The sequence below is a fragment of the Fukomys damarensis genome, unplaced genomic scaffold (genome assembly GCF_012274545.1).
Source record: "Fukomys damarensis isolate Sample0158 unplaced genomic scaffold, DMR_v1.0_HiC HiC_scaffold_33, whole genome shotgun sequence".
Classification (NCBI taxonomy): domain Eukaryota; kingdom Metazoa; phylum Chordata; class Mammalia; order Rodentia; family Bathyergidae; genus Fukomys; species Fukomys damarensis.
The window spans coordinates 35504440-35522461 of record NW_022900945.1 but is presented as its reverse complement, the minus strand read 5'-3'; the positions used below and the strand labels follow the sequence as shown (position 1 = coordinate 35522461).

The window sequence follows — 18022 nt, the reverse complement described above, 5'->3', positions numbered from 1 at the left end:
CAGGGGACACATAAATGACCTAACATTTTTCACTTTGGCATTTGCTGCAATTTAAGGTGGCTGGCTATTTGTTATAGCCTTAGGCCTCAAGAACTGCTGGACCAAACACCCTGCCATCAGGATTCCCTTGCCACATTCTTTCAACTTCTCTTATGAATATAAATTATCAGTAGGTTTCCAGTTCTTGAAAACTCCCAGGAGAACCACTTCTGTTGTTAGGGTTCCCAAAGTCCTAGGCTTATTATCAAGCAGTGATTCATTGAGTACCTGCTACCTTGGTACCAGTAACTCTTCATCCTTAAGCTAATTTGACACCTTGCATAAAAAGGAATGTGAAAAACTGTAGTTATAAAACAAAGTTTTTTTTTTTATTAAGGAATTGGACTGGCCTCGTTCTGAAGTAATTCTGTTGTTAGACAAAGAAAATATCTTTGTAGACTTTATGCATTTCTCTCGTACCCTTTTCTATTATAATTAAAATTATGCATTATCTTTTCAGACTTTTGCCAGAAGGCTACTTTAGTGCTTTATGAAAGGACATCATGAAAATAAATGACAATTGCCATCTTTTGTGAAAATGAGAAATGCTTGAGCTTGTATTAAATGTGCGCAAAATAAAGAAGCAATCTAATATGATTTTGCTTATATAATTTAGGGATCAACTGGTGAGGCTGGTCCAATAGGTGAACGTGGGCATCCTGGCCCTCCTGGCCCTCCTGGTGAGCAAGGTCTTCCTGGTGCTGCAGGAAAAGAAGGTGCAAAGGTACAACACGCTCAAGGACATTTTTAGCGCAAAACATTCATTAACTTTTCATTGTATTTCTTGTCATTTGTCCGCAGATACTCTATATTTTGTCAGTATTTAAATTAGAATCAGGAAAAATATTTAGTGTGACATTGTTGTACTTCAAAACATTACTGAATAATAATATATAATACCAGTTAACTTGCTAACCATAAAACCATTTAATTATATGTCCATTTAAATCTAGATTTATTATTTCATTTTAATGTGTATGTCTTACCACATAATATTCCTATCATCAAATGATATTAAGTTTAACTAGTATTAGATTGGAGGTAGTTAACAATTTTGTTCATAAAATGTGTATAACTGATGTGTATTATGTTTTACAGGGTGACCCAGGTCCTCAGGGTATCTCAGGGAAAGATGGACCTGCAGGATTACGTGGCTTTCCAGGAGAAAGAGGACTTCCTGGAGCTCAGGTATAATCAATTTAAAGGTAAAGGAAGGGAATGAAATTTCCTATTAGCAATTTCTAAGACCTGCAATAAAAAATCATGAGTAATGAAGAGAATATACATATATATGCATTTAATTATCATTAAATATATGTATAAGTATTTATATCTTTGACTGGAAATATTGCCTAGTATTGTCTTTTTAATAATCATATATCTCTTATTTATATTCAATTCACATTTATTTATTTTTCTTTGTTTTTTCACTTTGCCCAGGGTGCACCTGGACTGAAAGGAGGAGAAGGTCCCCAGGGCCCACCAGGTCTAGCGGTAAGTATGGTGATAATAAATAGCTATGCCATCCACGGTTGCAAATTAAAGCTTTTTTCATTACTCTCATGCTGTGATCCCACAGCGTGGGAGAGAAAATAAACACATGTCAATCAAATTAGTCAATGCCCGGTTCCTACTAATTGCATGTGCTAATGAGGACAGAAGCAGAAGTGTTTAGACGATTGGGAATATTTGCTTGTGCTTCTGTCAGAAAGTAAAAAGTTCTATGTTGCTTCTGACCATTGCGAGTGAAATAAGCCAAGTATGAGAAATAGAAACTCGTCATCATAGTTTATATTATTTTATTTCATTTATCGTTTTCTTTTCACTTAAATAATTTTTTATTTTACCATTCATTTATTAGAAAAACAGACATAATTTGTCAAAGTACTTGATGACACTTGCATTTGGCAATGATACAAAAACATTCCATAAACATGAAAATGTACCATTTTATACATTATCCATGTCACTGTGTGCAGTCAGGAGAGCATTGTAAGATAATTCCTGATGAGTAAACCACTATTTTACTTTAGCTTTTCATTTCTTTTTCTTCATTTTTCCAATAGATATTGAATATAGTCTTCATTTTTATCTACAAATTCACTTTTGTGACCATTGATGCTCTGAGAGGTCACTATGATAGTTAACTGCCATATGTAATTGTCTTTTCTCATTCTTGGTCTTATCTGCCCAACCTGAATAACTGAAAGTTGTCTGGAAACCCTTTTCCACTCTCATGCACAGCACGTTGAAGTCATGTTAGTTTTGCCTTCAAAATATTTCTTTAATTTATCCCTTTTTCTTTCTTTTTGCCACTATCCATTTGTTTTCAGTCTTTCCATTCTCTCCTTGACTTCTAATGTCTTGATTGATGTGTTTGACTCCAATTCTTACTCTTTCAGCCAGTCTTTCTCAATAGTTCTAGATTTTATTTTAATTCAAAATGTCTCCTTAAAACTATACTGTTCCTTTGCTTCTGCCTGTCTCACGTCTCCACAATACCTTCAGGAACCAGCCTCCTTCTCGTGGCCAAAATGTCATCTTCACAATTTGATACCAGTCATCGTTGCCTATTTTATTTTCCTTAATACTGCCTTTTAAAAAACTATTTTATTGGTACATTTTGGATATACAATGCTGCCTTTTACTTCTATCTATTTAATGAACTGAACTCCTGGGGCCTCAACCATCACGTTGTTTTCTATTTTGAGAGAGGACATTTCATACCTTTCTCTTTCTTTTCTTAAAGTCCATTTTTTCTTATTTCTATTTGTCAAAATTATATTCTGGTATGAGATGAAGCTGTGATGTTTAGTCTCCATAATGTTTTCATTTACGAATAGTGAGACTTATCACTCCTCAGTGCTCTTTGTCATCACTTCTACTTGATAAATCGCTTTGAGATTTGATTGGCTTTCTCTTTCATTAGTCTGCGACTTGCCTATGTATTGCTTTGGTTACATTCAGAATACAGTATCCAGCACATAGTAATCATCCCATACTTACCTGTGTGAATTATCCTAACACCTGATAGTGGGATAAAGTTCGTATAACATAAATAACACAACAGCAAATTCAGTATTTGCAGGTTGATTAACACTGTACATCCCTTGAGTCATTTCATGAAGAGTAAGGTAATTACGGACATCTTGTGAAGATTTTTAAATAAAAAAATAATATATGCCAATGAATATCTCATACTTTCAAATGAAATTTATAAAACTATGTAGAAGATTTTTTAAAGCTTTTCATAACTTAGTGGTGATAGTATTAGCAGGAAAAGGAGTTGAATAATACTAAAGTTATTATTAGGACATAGAATCTACAAGAATCTTAGTACAGTTAAATCTACTTAACTGAAGTAAACTTATAAAAGGAAATGGTCATTGGACCAGTGAAATCTGAATCATAACTTTATGATATAAAATATTTCAACTCATTTTTAGGACCCATGCAAGCAATCTCTCACAGATATTTGGAATTTATATGTAGAATGCTTAATATACTGAGAAAATAGAATTTTCAGAATATTTATTGACAACTGTTCAGTTATACATAGAGAAACAGTAAGTATAATATCAAATTTTAATATGTTATTTAGTTTGCTTCAATAACTTCATTTGACATTTACTCTTTACTTGACAAGCTTCAAGTAAGCACTACTGAGGTTATTTCTTGACACAAGATAGTATAAATAATTTTGAAGAAAAAACACACAAAACACTAAACAGCGCTATAAGTTGATTGATGATTAACATTTATTTGTATGCCTGATGACAGACAAGAAATAATATTGGGAAAAGAAATCAATAGAAGATTCTGAAGAAGGTGGCCTTTAAACTTGTCTTTACAGAGATTATAAAACTATTTATGAGTAAAAACATATTATCAAAAGGATATGGTGCTAGACAAACCTGGGCTTAGAAATGTTGAATAAGCTTTGGGATAAAAAAAGCTAGCATTTGTTGAATACTTGCTAGGAACCAGCCACGCTGCTAAATATTTTGGATCATGTAAAGCTGAAATAGAATACAGTGGTCAATAAGATTACTGAAGCTCAAAAGTGGGAAGCCAGAGTAATATGAATATTTGAAGGGTTTTTTTTTTTTTAGCAAATAGTCTAAAATAAATAAGTAATTTTAGGAACAAAATTTTCATTAGTGTAAAAACCTCAAGATGAAGGATGTTAAATGGATATAAAAATTTCGTGACTAATTTCATGTCATAGCCACAGACTATTACAGTGGGGACCGTGTAGCAGAGAACAGCCTAGGTTAAAAACACTGAGAAGTTAGGATGGTAGAATCTGTTACTAAGATTGGTTATGGGATGTGAAGAAAGGTGAAACTTGAATGAAGACATCATACCTGTGTATTTGAAGGAAGGAAAGTTTAACAAGACCTTTCATGCCTGGAATAATGTTACTTCTTTGCAACAGCAACAAAGAAAAAACTCAAAACATTCATAAATAAACTTCAGAACCTCTTTCCAGTCATAACAATTTTAAAAATCTTTTATTCTTTTTTCATTAAATTTATTGGTATACTGTATAGTTACATTCATCAATGTGAACTTGTACCCTTATATGACATATCTTGATTCTTATTTTTCCCCGTTCCCTGTCCTTCCTTCAACCCCTCCACCCCTCCCTATTTACAAAGAATGTGTGTAAAAGCTTTTATTCTTTCTTAAGAGAAATATTCCATGCATACTCATTTTGAGTTTATTTGGAATTAATACCGATTCTTACAATAAATTTCCATATTATATTTTATCATCACTAGCCAATTAAAATAGTTCCTTAAAATTGTTGGTGGAGAACCCACCAAAAATAAAGACACCATCTCCAAGTTATTCCTGTGATTGCTTAAAATATAGTGAAGAGCCTCATGATGATGACTGTTATACAAGTGCTCACAGCCTCAATTCCCTGTATTTAGAGTAATCATTAACATAGAAAATTTGAAGTTCTTTTATGAAAAAATTGTAGATTAAAACTAAACATTTTATGGATGTAAGCTCTAACTAATCCTGTAAATTTGTCTGTTTACTTTAATTTTTTGATAGTTAAGACCTTTTTGTAGCTATTGAAACCATGAAATTAGCAGTTGTGATTTCTTTAACAAGAAAGGTAGTAAGTACTATTTTGCAGTGTTGGTCAAAAAAAAGTAACAGCAAAACATCAGGGGGAAATATCTATGAAGATAGAGAACAATGATCAAACTATAAGTCATATGGAATGGATATCTGAGAATATCTTATCTCCTTGATTTTATAATATGAAGACACAAACATATCAAACTCTAACTTTACCTTTCAACACAGTGAACAAATAATGGTAAATACAGGAGAAATTCACAGAACAGAGAGAGTTGGGGATTCAGTGTTATTTATATGCTGGAAAGGAATTCGAAGTGATGAATTCTCTAGGGAAAATAATATGATAAGGAATATAAAGTCTAAAGAAAATAAAAAAGGAAATGAAATATTGTTGAGAGTATGTGTCCTTTCAATTCTTATGCTAGGCACTGTTTATACATTACCTTTTTTGATACTTGCAAATTTGGCATGATAGATATTACCATTCCATTTTTAAGGCAGAATATCTGAGGCTTAGGTAAGGTAAACAGAAGTCCAATTCAATTGTCCTTTCTCAGAAGGCTAAATCCATGATAGTACATTACATAAACTCATTTCTGCGTATGTAAAGAACTCGCTGTAAATCCTTGCTTGACGAAGCCCCTTCTCTCTCTCCCTCCCTCTCTCTGTTATGCGCCCCCCGCAATCCCACCTATCTGCCTCCAACCCCTTTTCTCCTTCCCTCCCTTTTGGTTACAGATTTGCAGCTATCCTTGACCCTTCTGTACGCTTGTAACCTATTTTGTTGAAAGGAAGGGAGTTAACAAAGCTAGTATTCCAGCTCTTTAATATTTCTGTAGTTTCCTTATAACCGTTACCTATTTTGAATGGATCAGAGATTAAACTACTTTAACTAACCTACAGGTTGAGTACCTGATGAGTATACATATTATTTCATGGACTATTGAATTTGTAATGTTTTTTCTCATAGAATTCAGTTTCTAAGAAATAGATTTACTTCATATTTCTGTATTAGTAAAAGAATAATAAATTTCATTATTGCATAGAATACTAATGAACTGAAACTAAAAACCTTAAGATTAGGTTTGATAAGTTAACAACTTTTAAATTGAAAATTACATTTGTTAAGTTTGTATATGTCATGATTATACACCATTCACTGTTTCATCTTTTTATTTTCTAACCCATGGAATTCAAATATATATTTAATAATCATCCATCATGTCCATGTGTGAATCTTTATAAATATTTTTATATCTGTTCTTTTTACTTATTCACTCAGAAATACAGTTCAGGCTATTTGTATTGCATTGCTGTAACCTCCTATTGAAATGGCATAGCTGAACTCTTGTTGGACTAGAGGCAATAATATTGTCTTACTCTCAGAGAAACTACGATGTTTAAATTCATATTAATTGAATAATCTGTTTAGGATTTGGGAGAGCAATTTATGCAAGATCCCTTTTGTAAATATTCTTAGAAAAAGCTGCTAACCACAGCTTTAGAAATACTTGTAATTCTTTTTAAGAATCTGTTTATATCTATTGCATTTTCTTTTTTTTTTTGGCTTTTTGAGACAGGGTCTCATTTTATAGTTGAGACTGACCTGGAACTCACTATGTGGTCTTGAACTCACAGTGATCCTCCTGCATAGCCTCCTGAGTGCTGGGATTACAGGTGTGTGCCACCATGCCCGGCTTTATTTATTTATTTGCTTTATTTATTTTGCTTTTTTCAGATAGATCCTTGCTATGTAATTAAGACTGGCCTTGAATGCACTGTATAGCTAAGGTTAGCCTCAAATTTTGGGCAATTCTCTTGCCTCAGTTCTTGAAGTGTGGGAGTTACAGGCTTAAGTCAGAATGTCTGGCTTCTAAAATCTGATTTTTATTATTTTAATTTATATATGGTATCTTTAATATTTAACTCTTGTTCTTCTTTAACTGCTAAGCATGATGCAGTTCATAATCTCTTTTTGCTTTTCCTTACAGAAATCATAGAGTCAAAATTAAGACACAATAGAGAAAAGTGTGTTTTATAATTTGTAACTTTTTGAGCATAAATCATAAAAATATCAAATAATTTACATAGTTTAATATTATTCATTTTGTTTTATTTTCATTAAAATTTAAATGCTAAACAAGACTCATTAAGTTGGTGCCCTAGCGCACTAATAGATTGTAAGATGAAGTAGAGGAAAATTTTGTTCTATAGTATGTAATTTTAGATTACTAGTATTTGGCTTCAGATATAAAGAATTACTTGCTTGCCTGTTTATCCTGCTTTCCTATTTCTTATTTATATTATCATATCTTATGTATTCTCTGTAAGCTACTAAAAGGTTTTTTTTTATTTTAGAATGATCTGAATATACCAATCTGTTAAGCTGAAATTATACAGTCATAAAATGTACTTTTTCTGCAGAGAGATTATGCTTTACTGAAAAAGACAGATATGGACTAGAAAAATAGAATGGTAAATATTAAGTGATGTACTAAAAGATAGACCACAGAACACAAAGGTGAAAACATTGATTTTTGCCTAAAAGAATTATGTTGCAGTAGGGTCCATAAATAAAAATCATTTTATCTAAGAAAACAATTTATGTGTGTGTGTGTGTGTGTGTGTGCGTGTGTGTGCGTGTGTGTGCATGCACATGCTGAATTTAGTTTTAAAGTTCTATTCACTGTTTTGATCCTCTTGGCAAAGAACTGCTATTTCAAGTCTATTTTCTCTAAATATTTTGCGACTAAATATGAATGTATATTCAGAAATACAGTTCACTCACCTAAGACAGATAAATTTAAAGCAACATAGTACTGTGACTTGCGGCTTTTAAGGTCTAGCAAAAAGCAGTGTTCACTGTAAGCATGATGTCGTACCTCAGAACTGTAATAGATGTCTGTCACAGCACAGACCTGTCTGCTGATTTCAGTAGGGTGAACCATTAAGTAGACGACTTGATGCACTCACAAGAGAGCAAGCAGCAAGGAACCAAACAGCAAGAGAGGAAGGCAGTGTAGTATTTCCCTACAGGCTACGCATAAACTAGGTAAGCGTTTACGTGTAATGTAAACATGCCACATAGGTGCATAAGTCATGCAGGAAATTTTCAGCTTACTACGTATATTTTCATAAAACAAAATCAAGGAAAATGTTTTCTCCAAAAACAATCTTTCTATATGTTTTCTACAGTCATTCATGTGAGAAATTTTTTTTCTTTAAAATGAGATTAAAGCTAATATAGTAGGATGGTTGGCAAAACCTTTTTAAAAAAATTATTTTATTATTTATTTGTTTGTTTGCTTGTTTTGATCTTGGTAGTAGTGGGAGGTGTGTGGAGAAAGTATGAGAAGAATTGGACAGCTGGCTGCTAAAGAGCAAGGATCCAGTCAGTATTTCACAGTCATGCGGTAGAGCAGTCTGTGCCTCTTTCCTGTCATTTTTCTTTCAGGTAACTCTCAGAAGAGTCTGACTCTATCTTCCTCTTTATTGTATCCTCTTGTTATCTCCCTTCTAAGAGTTTGCATGCCCTTCTTATGACAATTCTCATTTCTTTTCATTTTTTCCTGCATTCTGAGAACCTTCTTTTCACTAGTTTTTACTCATACTTCAAACGAGAGTATAGGCAATATTTTTAGGAAGAGTCACATACTGTAATTTCTAAGATAAATCATATTTTCTCCCTTGCAGCACAGGTAGATCTCAGAAAGCTCTTTTTATATCCAAGTAGGAATATATGCAGAGATGTCCATGAGGACAAATGATCAAAGCTTGCAGTAGTGTAAGACCCATTTGACCATTCAGAATTTTTTTTTTAATTCTAGCAGTATTTTATGTTTCATAGGAATTTTTAACTCTTGCGATCTAAAATATATGATGTATCATCTGGAGAGTGAAATTCTCCCATGCTACCTTTTCCATTTAGATCAACATGGTCTTTAAATGCCAAGAACACCCACAGTTTTGTTCTCTACTCAATAACTTTTGGATCACAGGACTTTCTCTGCTTATTCTACTACTCTTCTTCCTTGGTTAGAGGCATGTGAGCTGGGCACTAAAGAAATAGTTTACCTGTTTGCCAATTCATTTACTTTAAATTGCTCCTCAGGAGCACGTAGTGAATGTGACTGATAAAATGTGGTTTTTATTTCTCTATATAGAGGATTAGAGACATAGTCGCTATCTTCTCTACTCGGAGCATATAAGCTGATTTTATCACTGCTTGTTTCATTACCAGAATAAGGCTTAGAAGAAGATGCTGCAAAATTTAGGTAGAGGGGTGCAGAAGGGATAAAGCTAAAATAAAAGTAAATAAGGCTAACTACATAGAGAAATTGAATTATTCCTTTTTAAAAGCATGCTCTGAAAAATAAGAGAAAAAAAATCATGCTTCCTACAGTGGTTGATACTTAGTAGTGAAATAACAGAATATTTAAGTTTTTATGTTCAATATAATTTGTGTAATTCAATGCATTCTAAAGGCCAAATCTTTGGCTTTAGAAGCATTTTCATAAATAAATCTGTAAAATTTACAACATGATGTTATGGGATACATATAGTTAGAAAAATAATTGCTATAGTGAAGCAAATTAACAAATATGCTATTTCATGAATTTGTGTTTTTATGTCAAGAGCAACTAAGATCTACTCATTTAACAAGAATCCTTCACATGATCAATTTTATTATCTTTAGTTTTCGTGTTGAACACTAATTTTTGGAATAACAAACAAGTACATACTATGATAGTGTTAGGTCCCTAAATGAGATGACGTCAGCTCCTCCGAAAGGAGACTACCCTGTACAGCTGTTGGAGTATTACAGTGGCAAAGTTTGGGAAACAAACTCAAGGAACTTTTAAACAGTACTGTGTCCATTACTGCTTAAATTACATGTTTAGAAAAATGGTGTTTCTATAATTTTAGCCTCTCTTCTGTCAATTCTTTCCAGTGAAGCACTTTTGATATGAAGAATATTCATCATTTCTTTAGGGAGGCAAAATACGCAATTTAACGCTACGTGGAAAATGTCCTCTCCTTACCTCAACAATATTACCTTAGCAAAGCAACATATCTTCCTAGATCTTAATTTTCTCTTCTATAGTGCCAATAATTACTTGAGTTTATAGATGTTATTTTTAAAATATACACTTGTTCATGTATAATTATCTAACATTCATTGCAATCATAAATGCATTGTTCAAAGACTTCTGATATATCAACACATTAAACATCACAAAATCTGATGACCAACTACTTCTGCATTGTTTCCAGTGCTGGGAAGGGAATGATTACAGGTCCACTCAACACACAGTGTTTATTTAGGGCTGACCGTGTGCTGGTAACTATTCCAAGGGCTGGGATCATTGGGTCAGCCAAGCAGAATCCTAAGTTTGTGGAGTTGATCATTTGTTTAAGCAAGATTTAAATGTAAATAATTTTGATATACTTGTACCATTATCTGATAATTATAAAAGCTTTACTTTTGCTAACTGTACAGCAATGCAAACATTTTTATCATTATAGAAGCCTACCCTTTATAGAAAAAAGCATTGTTTGCAGTGTGAATGTCTCAAGGGCTGGTACCTGCTCCACTACATTTTGCATCCATAGTCAGAGTCAAAAGAAAGTAGATTCTCATATTTTTGTTGACATATGTATGGGACTTTCCTTCAATATTGGATTTAAACTTTAATTTAAAAACAGAGATAGTACTTCTCCCATGGTTAAGCTGAAATTAAAGGATTCGTAAAGTTTATTCTTTTAAAGTTGACCTGGGAATATTTAAAAGATTTACAATTTGTTATATATCATTTACTTAATCAGTAGGCACCATCAGAGATGTTCGCGCTTCATTATTTATACATAAAATAAAATCACTGCAGAGCATGCTGTTATTAAAAATATCTAGGCTTATCAAAACTTTGAAGTAACCAGCAGAAAAGGAAATTGCAATTGTACTTTAGGGCACAAATATACATTGAAAAACTCTCTTGTTGTTTCCATCATTTGTTTCAAAGTTTATGAGCTGTGACAAGGATCATGAACAATATTTTAACTACAGAAAAGTAATATATTTTTGTTACTAATTTTAATATAGCTTCCACAAGAAAGATGGTAATCTAAAATTTAATCTTATAACTGCTCCAAGGAAGAAATTAAAATAGTTACGCTTTGTAATGAGAAAATAGTGTATATCTATAAACTATGCACACGCTCATACATTCAAATCAGCATTCTGTCTCTACTTGAGATATATGAAAGTAATTATTTGAAATATGTTAATTTTAAATGTTAAGTGCAGCCCACCATCAATTTAACAAATACTCTCTTCTTCAGTATAAGCCATGGTTTGTTTTCATGTAACATGTCTTTCATAATGTATCCATTAAGGTGCATTACAAATTTCTTTTTATTTTGAAATATTTTACATTGCTCTCCTCTCAGCAAACTCGTTCTTTCTCCTCTTTTTATTCTACCTTTCCCATTTATCTCCCCACATTTTCCTTGTCCTTTTCTCCAGCAAATAATTACAGACAAATACTTGTGTTGTTTTTCACTCTTAGGGCTGTATGTTTTGAATGTACAACACTTAGAAATTTCTCGTATTATTATTCTAGATTTTGCACTGGTCTCTGAAATTATTCACCCCAAGTCTCCCATTTGATTCTTGGTCGTACCATTTGTGATCGACTCTTCTCCAAAAAAGTATTTTATTATGAGATAAAAAATACACTTTGACAGAAGTGTAGATGTGTTTTATTTGGAAAATACTAACTGAATTTCTCTTGTGACTATCCTTGTCTTTGGTTTGTGGAATACTTGATTGTAAATATGTAATTTCATAGGATTCTTCATTAATGATTATGCATATGAGAAAATTTTTAGGTTTGTTTTTATACACATGCACATACTTCAAAAATACCAGTCTTTATTTAAATAAAGTTCAAAATTTACAATTTTTTTAACCATATTTTGGCATAGTTTCTCAAATCATTTCAGTCTCCTCTGTTTAAAATACCCCACAATCACAAAAATTACAACAGTGGTTGAATTGCTCATACAGCAATGACAACAAAAATCTTTGTCTCCTATAACCTCATACCTACATTCTTTCCTTTCACTTTGTTTTAGTAGTCATATAACCAGCTTAAAATTTTCTCTATATAGCTGGTGAATTTAACAAGAAAATAATGTCAGAAAATTAAAAGGTAAAGTTTTCATAATCAATGAGTATTTCAGCAAAAATGAATGTGGAGTGAGTTGAAAGACATTCCAAGTAAATAGCCATTGGGTGTTATTGATATACTCATCAAAGAGAAGCAGTGGTGCATTTCTGGAGAAAGTGCTGAGTAGATTCTAAGGTTGGAGTTCCCTCAACTAGTTACATGATTCCGAGGAGGGTTAACCTGTCCATAGATAAACCTTGAACCACAGGTTCCTTAGATTTAAAAGGGAGGTGCTACAACTATCAATTTATTGGAACTTTATAAGGAAATTTGGTAAGATTAAAATAAAAAGTCAAGTGAACTAATTCGTGAAGTGTAAAACACTGTATCAACCCAAATTGTGGGTATTATGACCATTGTTCTCATAGTCATGAGTAATTAGTTCCTAAGATAATTAAAATATAATTTAGAACAAGTTCAGTACTTCACACTTGTACAATAAAATGATTTTCAATATTAGCAAATACAGTAAGTGTTAAAGACATATATTTTCCAGGTTTTATAAATTATTTCCTCTGTGAGTTTTGAAATCATATCATTTTATAATGATGTTAATTCCTAAAGAAAGGTACTAATGATAATGTTATCTAGTGAAACTGGTGTGAAACTATTTCTACATTTGGTTCAGCCATGAAATAATGTGGTAAATTATAACTTAATAACTTAGCTAGTAAATTAATCCAAACACAACAGACAGTCATACTTTATTAAACAAAATTGGAAATAGATTTAATTTGAGCTTTGCTTAATTTAGTAAATATATGTGCATTTTTCTTATTCTTGTACTAAATATTGTTTTGAAATTGTTGCTAGAGGTAATTGACATGAAAGCAGTATCCACAAACTTATTTTTTAAAAAAACTTTACATGAGATTTTAGAAAGCAAATTACTTACAGTACACATGATATCTTCAAGGTAAATTGGACAAACCCAATCAGATAGGATTTATCTATTCCATCTTGATAAGACCCAATGATCCCTAGAAGACTCTAATTAAATTTAAGGACTTATGCTTTGGGGAAAAGTCTCAGTCTGGGTAACATTATCAAATTTGAGTGTTTGAACAATTATATTTAAGAATGTCTAAAGGGATGCTTTGGATTTAGAAATTTTGATTAAGTAGCTTTGAATTAAAACTCAGAAGTCATTTTTAAAAATAGTATTGGGAGTGCATTCTGCCAATCTTTAATAATCCAAAAAGAAAACTGCATGAAAGGTTAGATGTATTGGTTGCATATTTTATATTGTGCACAATTGTAAACAGATGAAAAAAGAAAAAATATATACAATATTAAATATATAAAGGTGTTCTTTCACATCATCAATCTTTCCCACCTTCAACATTTGCATTTAATATTGGAACTAGAAATTAGTTTTCCAAATAGTGGTTACAGCAATTCTTTTTGGAGATTTTAAAATCGTCTAAAATTTATTTTTACATGTTTTACCGAACTGGAAGATTCCATTGTTCATTAAGTGACTGTTAAGTCACTGTCTTTTTTTCCTTCATTAGAATATTTCCCCCCTTGTTTACTAGGGCTCCCCCGGAGAACGCGGATCAGCAGGGACCGCTGGCCCCATTGGTTTGCCAGGGCGTCCGGGACCCCAGGGACCTCCTGGACCAGCTGGAGAGAAAGGTGCCCCTGTAAGTAACATCAAGGAGATAATTTATTAAACCGCTAACACAAGTTATTACTTTTTATTGAGGAATATTAGCTCTTCATACCTGACTGTATTCTTTCTGCATATGTGCCTGGTTTATGAAGACACCTCCATTCCTATTTATAATAGAGAAACTTCAAGTTCAATTAAATGAGATGACATTTTTCACACTTTGTGAAATCGTAATATCTGTGAGGATGTTAGATATTATTAATGTAAAACCCTTCTCATTTTACTCCTTTTTAAAAAATAAAATCGGGAATTTTGATTAAAGCTACCTTCCTGCTTTATATTAGAAAAGTGTGAACTTTTCACACTTCTTGTATTATTACTTCCATCTCAGGCTTTGGCATAGTCTGACTGGATCACAGAGAAAATGGCTGCTCTTTTTAGAAAAAATGGCTGCTCATTTGGCTTTGATCTCAAGTGAGAGGTGGGAAATATCTGACCAATTATTTCACTCTTTATTTATTGGGTTTTAAAATATTTATATGTTAGTGATTATGTAGTTTATACTACTCATTGTATTTATGTTTCTGTGTCAATATTTTACTATGTTTCTGCATTTGATTTAATCATTTTTCATAAAAACATTTTCTCCTACTCCAAGATAAAAATAGCAAACTAATTCAATAAATGTGAATAAAAAGTGCTGGTCATGATGTATAAAAATATAAGTTTAATCTTTCTGTACATTTACATAGTGAAGTTTAATTTTATAATTCACAAAACGATTATTACAGCTGTAGCAAGTGAATTGCATTCATTGTCCGTAGAGTATTCTATTAATTCACGACAGTACTGAGGTGTTTCTGGCTTTCTACTGCTATCCCAGAAAACCACTAGCTGAATATTTTCTGATGAACAGAAATGTATTGACTCGTGGTCCTGGAGGAAGAAAGTCCAAGATCAAGAGGAGCTTCATTGTGCATCGTCCTATATGAAAGAGAGATTGACAGAGGGTAAAAGGGCTGAGATCCTCTTTCCAACCAATCTGCTCCTGTGAAAATGAACCCTCTCCTATGACAAGGGCATTCATTTACTAATTCATTCAATCATTCATTCATTCTGTCTCCAGGGCCTCCTCACCAACGTTAGTCTCCACATTCCAACTCTGTTGTATCAGGAATTAACGTTCCCTAAACATACTTTTCGGCGGACCTAAGCGTACCAGCTTCCTAATTGAAAAAAATAAGTTCTTGTACTTTGTTACCTTTCCAAGACACTTAAAACGTCAGTATGAAACTATAGCACCTCTTTATATAAGGTGGAAGAAAAAACACTTTTAAAGTTTTTCTTAAAGAGCTATATTTTAGAATATGCCCCAGAAGGAGACAGGAAGGATTTAGATTCTGTCTCTTTGACAGAAGTACATTCAGAAATCTTGGGCCCATATATTTTGTCTTGGCACAATACAATAATTCTCTGGCATCCAGAGAAAAGGGATTTATGCTGTTTCCTCTACCAAATGAGACTGTCCTAGAGAAATCAAGAATTCTGTGAAGATAATATATCGAACTGGGGGTTTAAACAGATAAATGCGGGTTTTATGAAGAAATAAAACATTCAAATAAAGATTAGATTAGAAAAGCACTGGAAATGACTTTGAGAAATTTATTTGGAGGGACAAAGGAAAAATTATTGGCAGATTGAAGAAGTAGGATTTGGACCTAGAGTTTGTTGATAATTGGGGCAGTTGTGACTAGGGAAAGTGAAAGGAAATGTCCTGCTCACCTACCCTCTGTCGGCGGTAGCCACTAAAAGCAGCTCCGTGATGTTCCTTCTATTCTTATAAATTGTTACTGAGAAAAATTACACTAGACTTAGTAACATTTTTTTTCAGTTTTAATTGAGTTTATTGGTACATTTTAGGGATACAGCACAGTTACATTCAGTTGGGATCTTAGACTTAGTAACATTTTTTTTCAGTTTTAATTGAGTTTATTGGTACATTTTAGGGATACAGCACAGTTACATTCATTGTTGGGATCTTGTACCTCTACATGACAAGTCTTGGTTCTCATTTTTTCCCCTTACCTCTGCCCTCCCTTCACCCCCTCCTCCCCTCCCCATCTACAAACACTTTATTTTCATCTTTTCATTCTCTCACAGTTTTTTCTTTTCCCTTTTTACTCTTCCCCTACCCATCCCACCTTCCCTACACTTTTAGCTCCTTTGTTCCAATTTCTAAATGTCAGTAATCTTATTAGAATCTTATGCATTGTTGCAGATTATTTAGTAACATTTCTAAGGAGTGTTACCCACGCAAAATATAGTTTAAAAAAATTCATGGAAATGTTGGCCAGAATGTTAAGTGTAGTGTTTTATTTTTTTCTCTTCCTAATATAAATTTTAAATTTCATGTCCTTTGAGTGGCTTTTGTTACAAAAATGATGAGCAATTATCAGCAGGTATAGGTTTGCATGAGGAAAAACACAAGAGTTGGGTCCTATAGAATTCAAGCCCTTGATCCACTTATACGCACCCATTTCTTGGAAGTGAAAAAGTGAAAAACAGAGTCATACATATCCAGAAGACCTACCTATGGCAGTAATTATGGCTTAAACACCACCCCAAATTATGAAACAAATTAGAAACTCTTGGAGGTGAGACCAGAGAGGGAGCTAAAACTTCTTCCAATTTCTTGCATAGAAAAAAATTTTTGATAAGGAACATGATTTTTAAGGAAAACTGTATTGGTATTGGGCTTCACAGAAGGGTTACAGGTAGGAAACTATTCATTAGGTATCTTTTGGGGGGTTTAGTTATAAGAATGGTTGGAAAAGCTAGACTCAAGACACAGAAAAGAAAATGAATTAACCATAAATAAATTAGGCCTTGGGAGTTAGGGATCTTAGGAAAAATATGCTCCATATACCTATTGAAAAGCGATGTTAAGAGCCGTTCTTTCTGATTTATATGATACAGTGTTGAGAAGGAACAGAGGTTTGGATCGATTCTGAAAAATCATAATATGTGTGAGTTGTGAAAGGATTCCATAAGAGAAAACAAAACTAAAAGATACTATGAGTCATAAGAAAAATATATGTATGTATATAGGTATGTGTATATGGACTTCAGAGGTACATCATTAAAAAGACCAAGAGAGAAGAGTCTCTTTATGTAATGTTGTAAAATACAAGTAATATTAAAAGCTGAAGAGGGAGAGACTGGGATTTGACCCACTGGACATTTATAATTGTAGGATAATTATAATGGAGCTCAAAAATAAAAGTGTTAGGGTTGATTCAGGTGGATTGCCTCAGGTGAACCAGGGAGCTAAAAGAAAAACGGTCAGTAAATAGAAGTCCTGAATTCATTGCCTCTTATTATTTATGTCCTGGACATAATACAATACCAATAAGAATCAGTGAAAAGTGAAGTTAAAAAAGGTTAGGGTTACTAATTTAAAGATAATTAAAATTGGGTTTGGACTTAGCTTTACTTTTTATATAGTTCATAATTTTGTTGAAATTTCTGCACATCAGGACTCTGTCTCCTCATCTCTAAAAAGAGGATAATCATACTGCTTCATGAAGATTAAGTGAAATTATAGTTCTAAAGCATTTTGTAGCTTTTCAGTAATCCTTTTTATCATCATCATTAATATGTGAACCAGAGCTGTCACAAAGAAGGATGAAATGATACCTAAAAATAAATGCGTGGGTTAGCTTTTGAATAAAGAGGAGTGCATTTTGTGAATTGTGATACTGTTTGAAAGTGTAGATATAGGTTAAATATGAGACCAGGCCAAGTAAAACAAAGGACATGAGGCTTGTGAAATGAACTGTCGATTTTCTATGGAAAGATCTGGAGTTTTATGGAAATGGAGAGGTAGAAGGGCTGAAATGAAGATGTCTTCTAAGGAAATATAGATATTTCTAGTGGTTGTATAGGTTGTAGTCCAAGAGATCCATAAGGGAGGAAGTTATGCTATCTTGGGCAATTATAAATGGTAAAACTAAACCTACAGCACTGGGCAACATTTGAA

At 32.7% G+C, this 18022-nt stretch overlaps 1 protein-coding gene across 5 annotated transcripts in view; it reads left to right on the top strand.

Annotated features, from left to right (window-relative positions):
- Positions 1-18022, top strand: part of Col11a1 (collagen type XI alpha 1 chain) — a 531458-nt gene that overhangs the window by 452325 nt on the left and 61111 nt on the right. For all 5 annotated transcript variants that reach the window (XM_033758347.1, XM_033758344.1, XM_033758345.1 and 2 more), the window contains 4 exons: positions 656-763; positions 1138-1227; positions 1480-1533; positions 13907-14014. In XM_033758347.1, coding sequence (XP_033614238.1) covers positions 656-763; positions 1138-1227; positions 1480-1533; positions 13907-14014 — 360 coding nt within the window. The remainder of the gene's footprint in view (positions 1-655; positions 764-1137; positions 1228-1479; positions 1534-13906; positions 14015-18022) is intronic.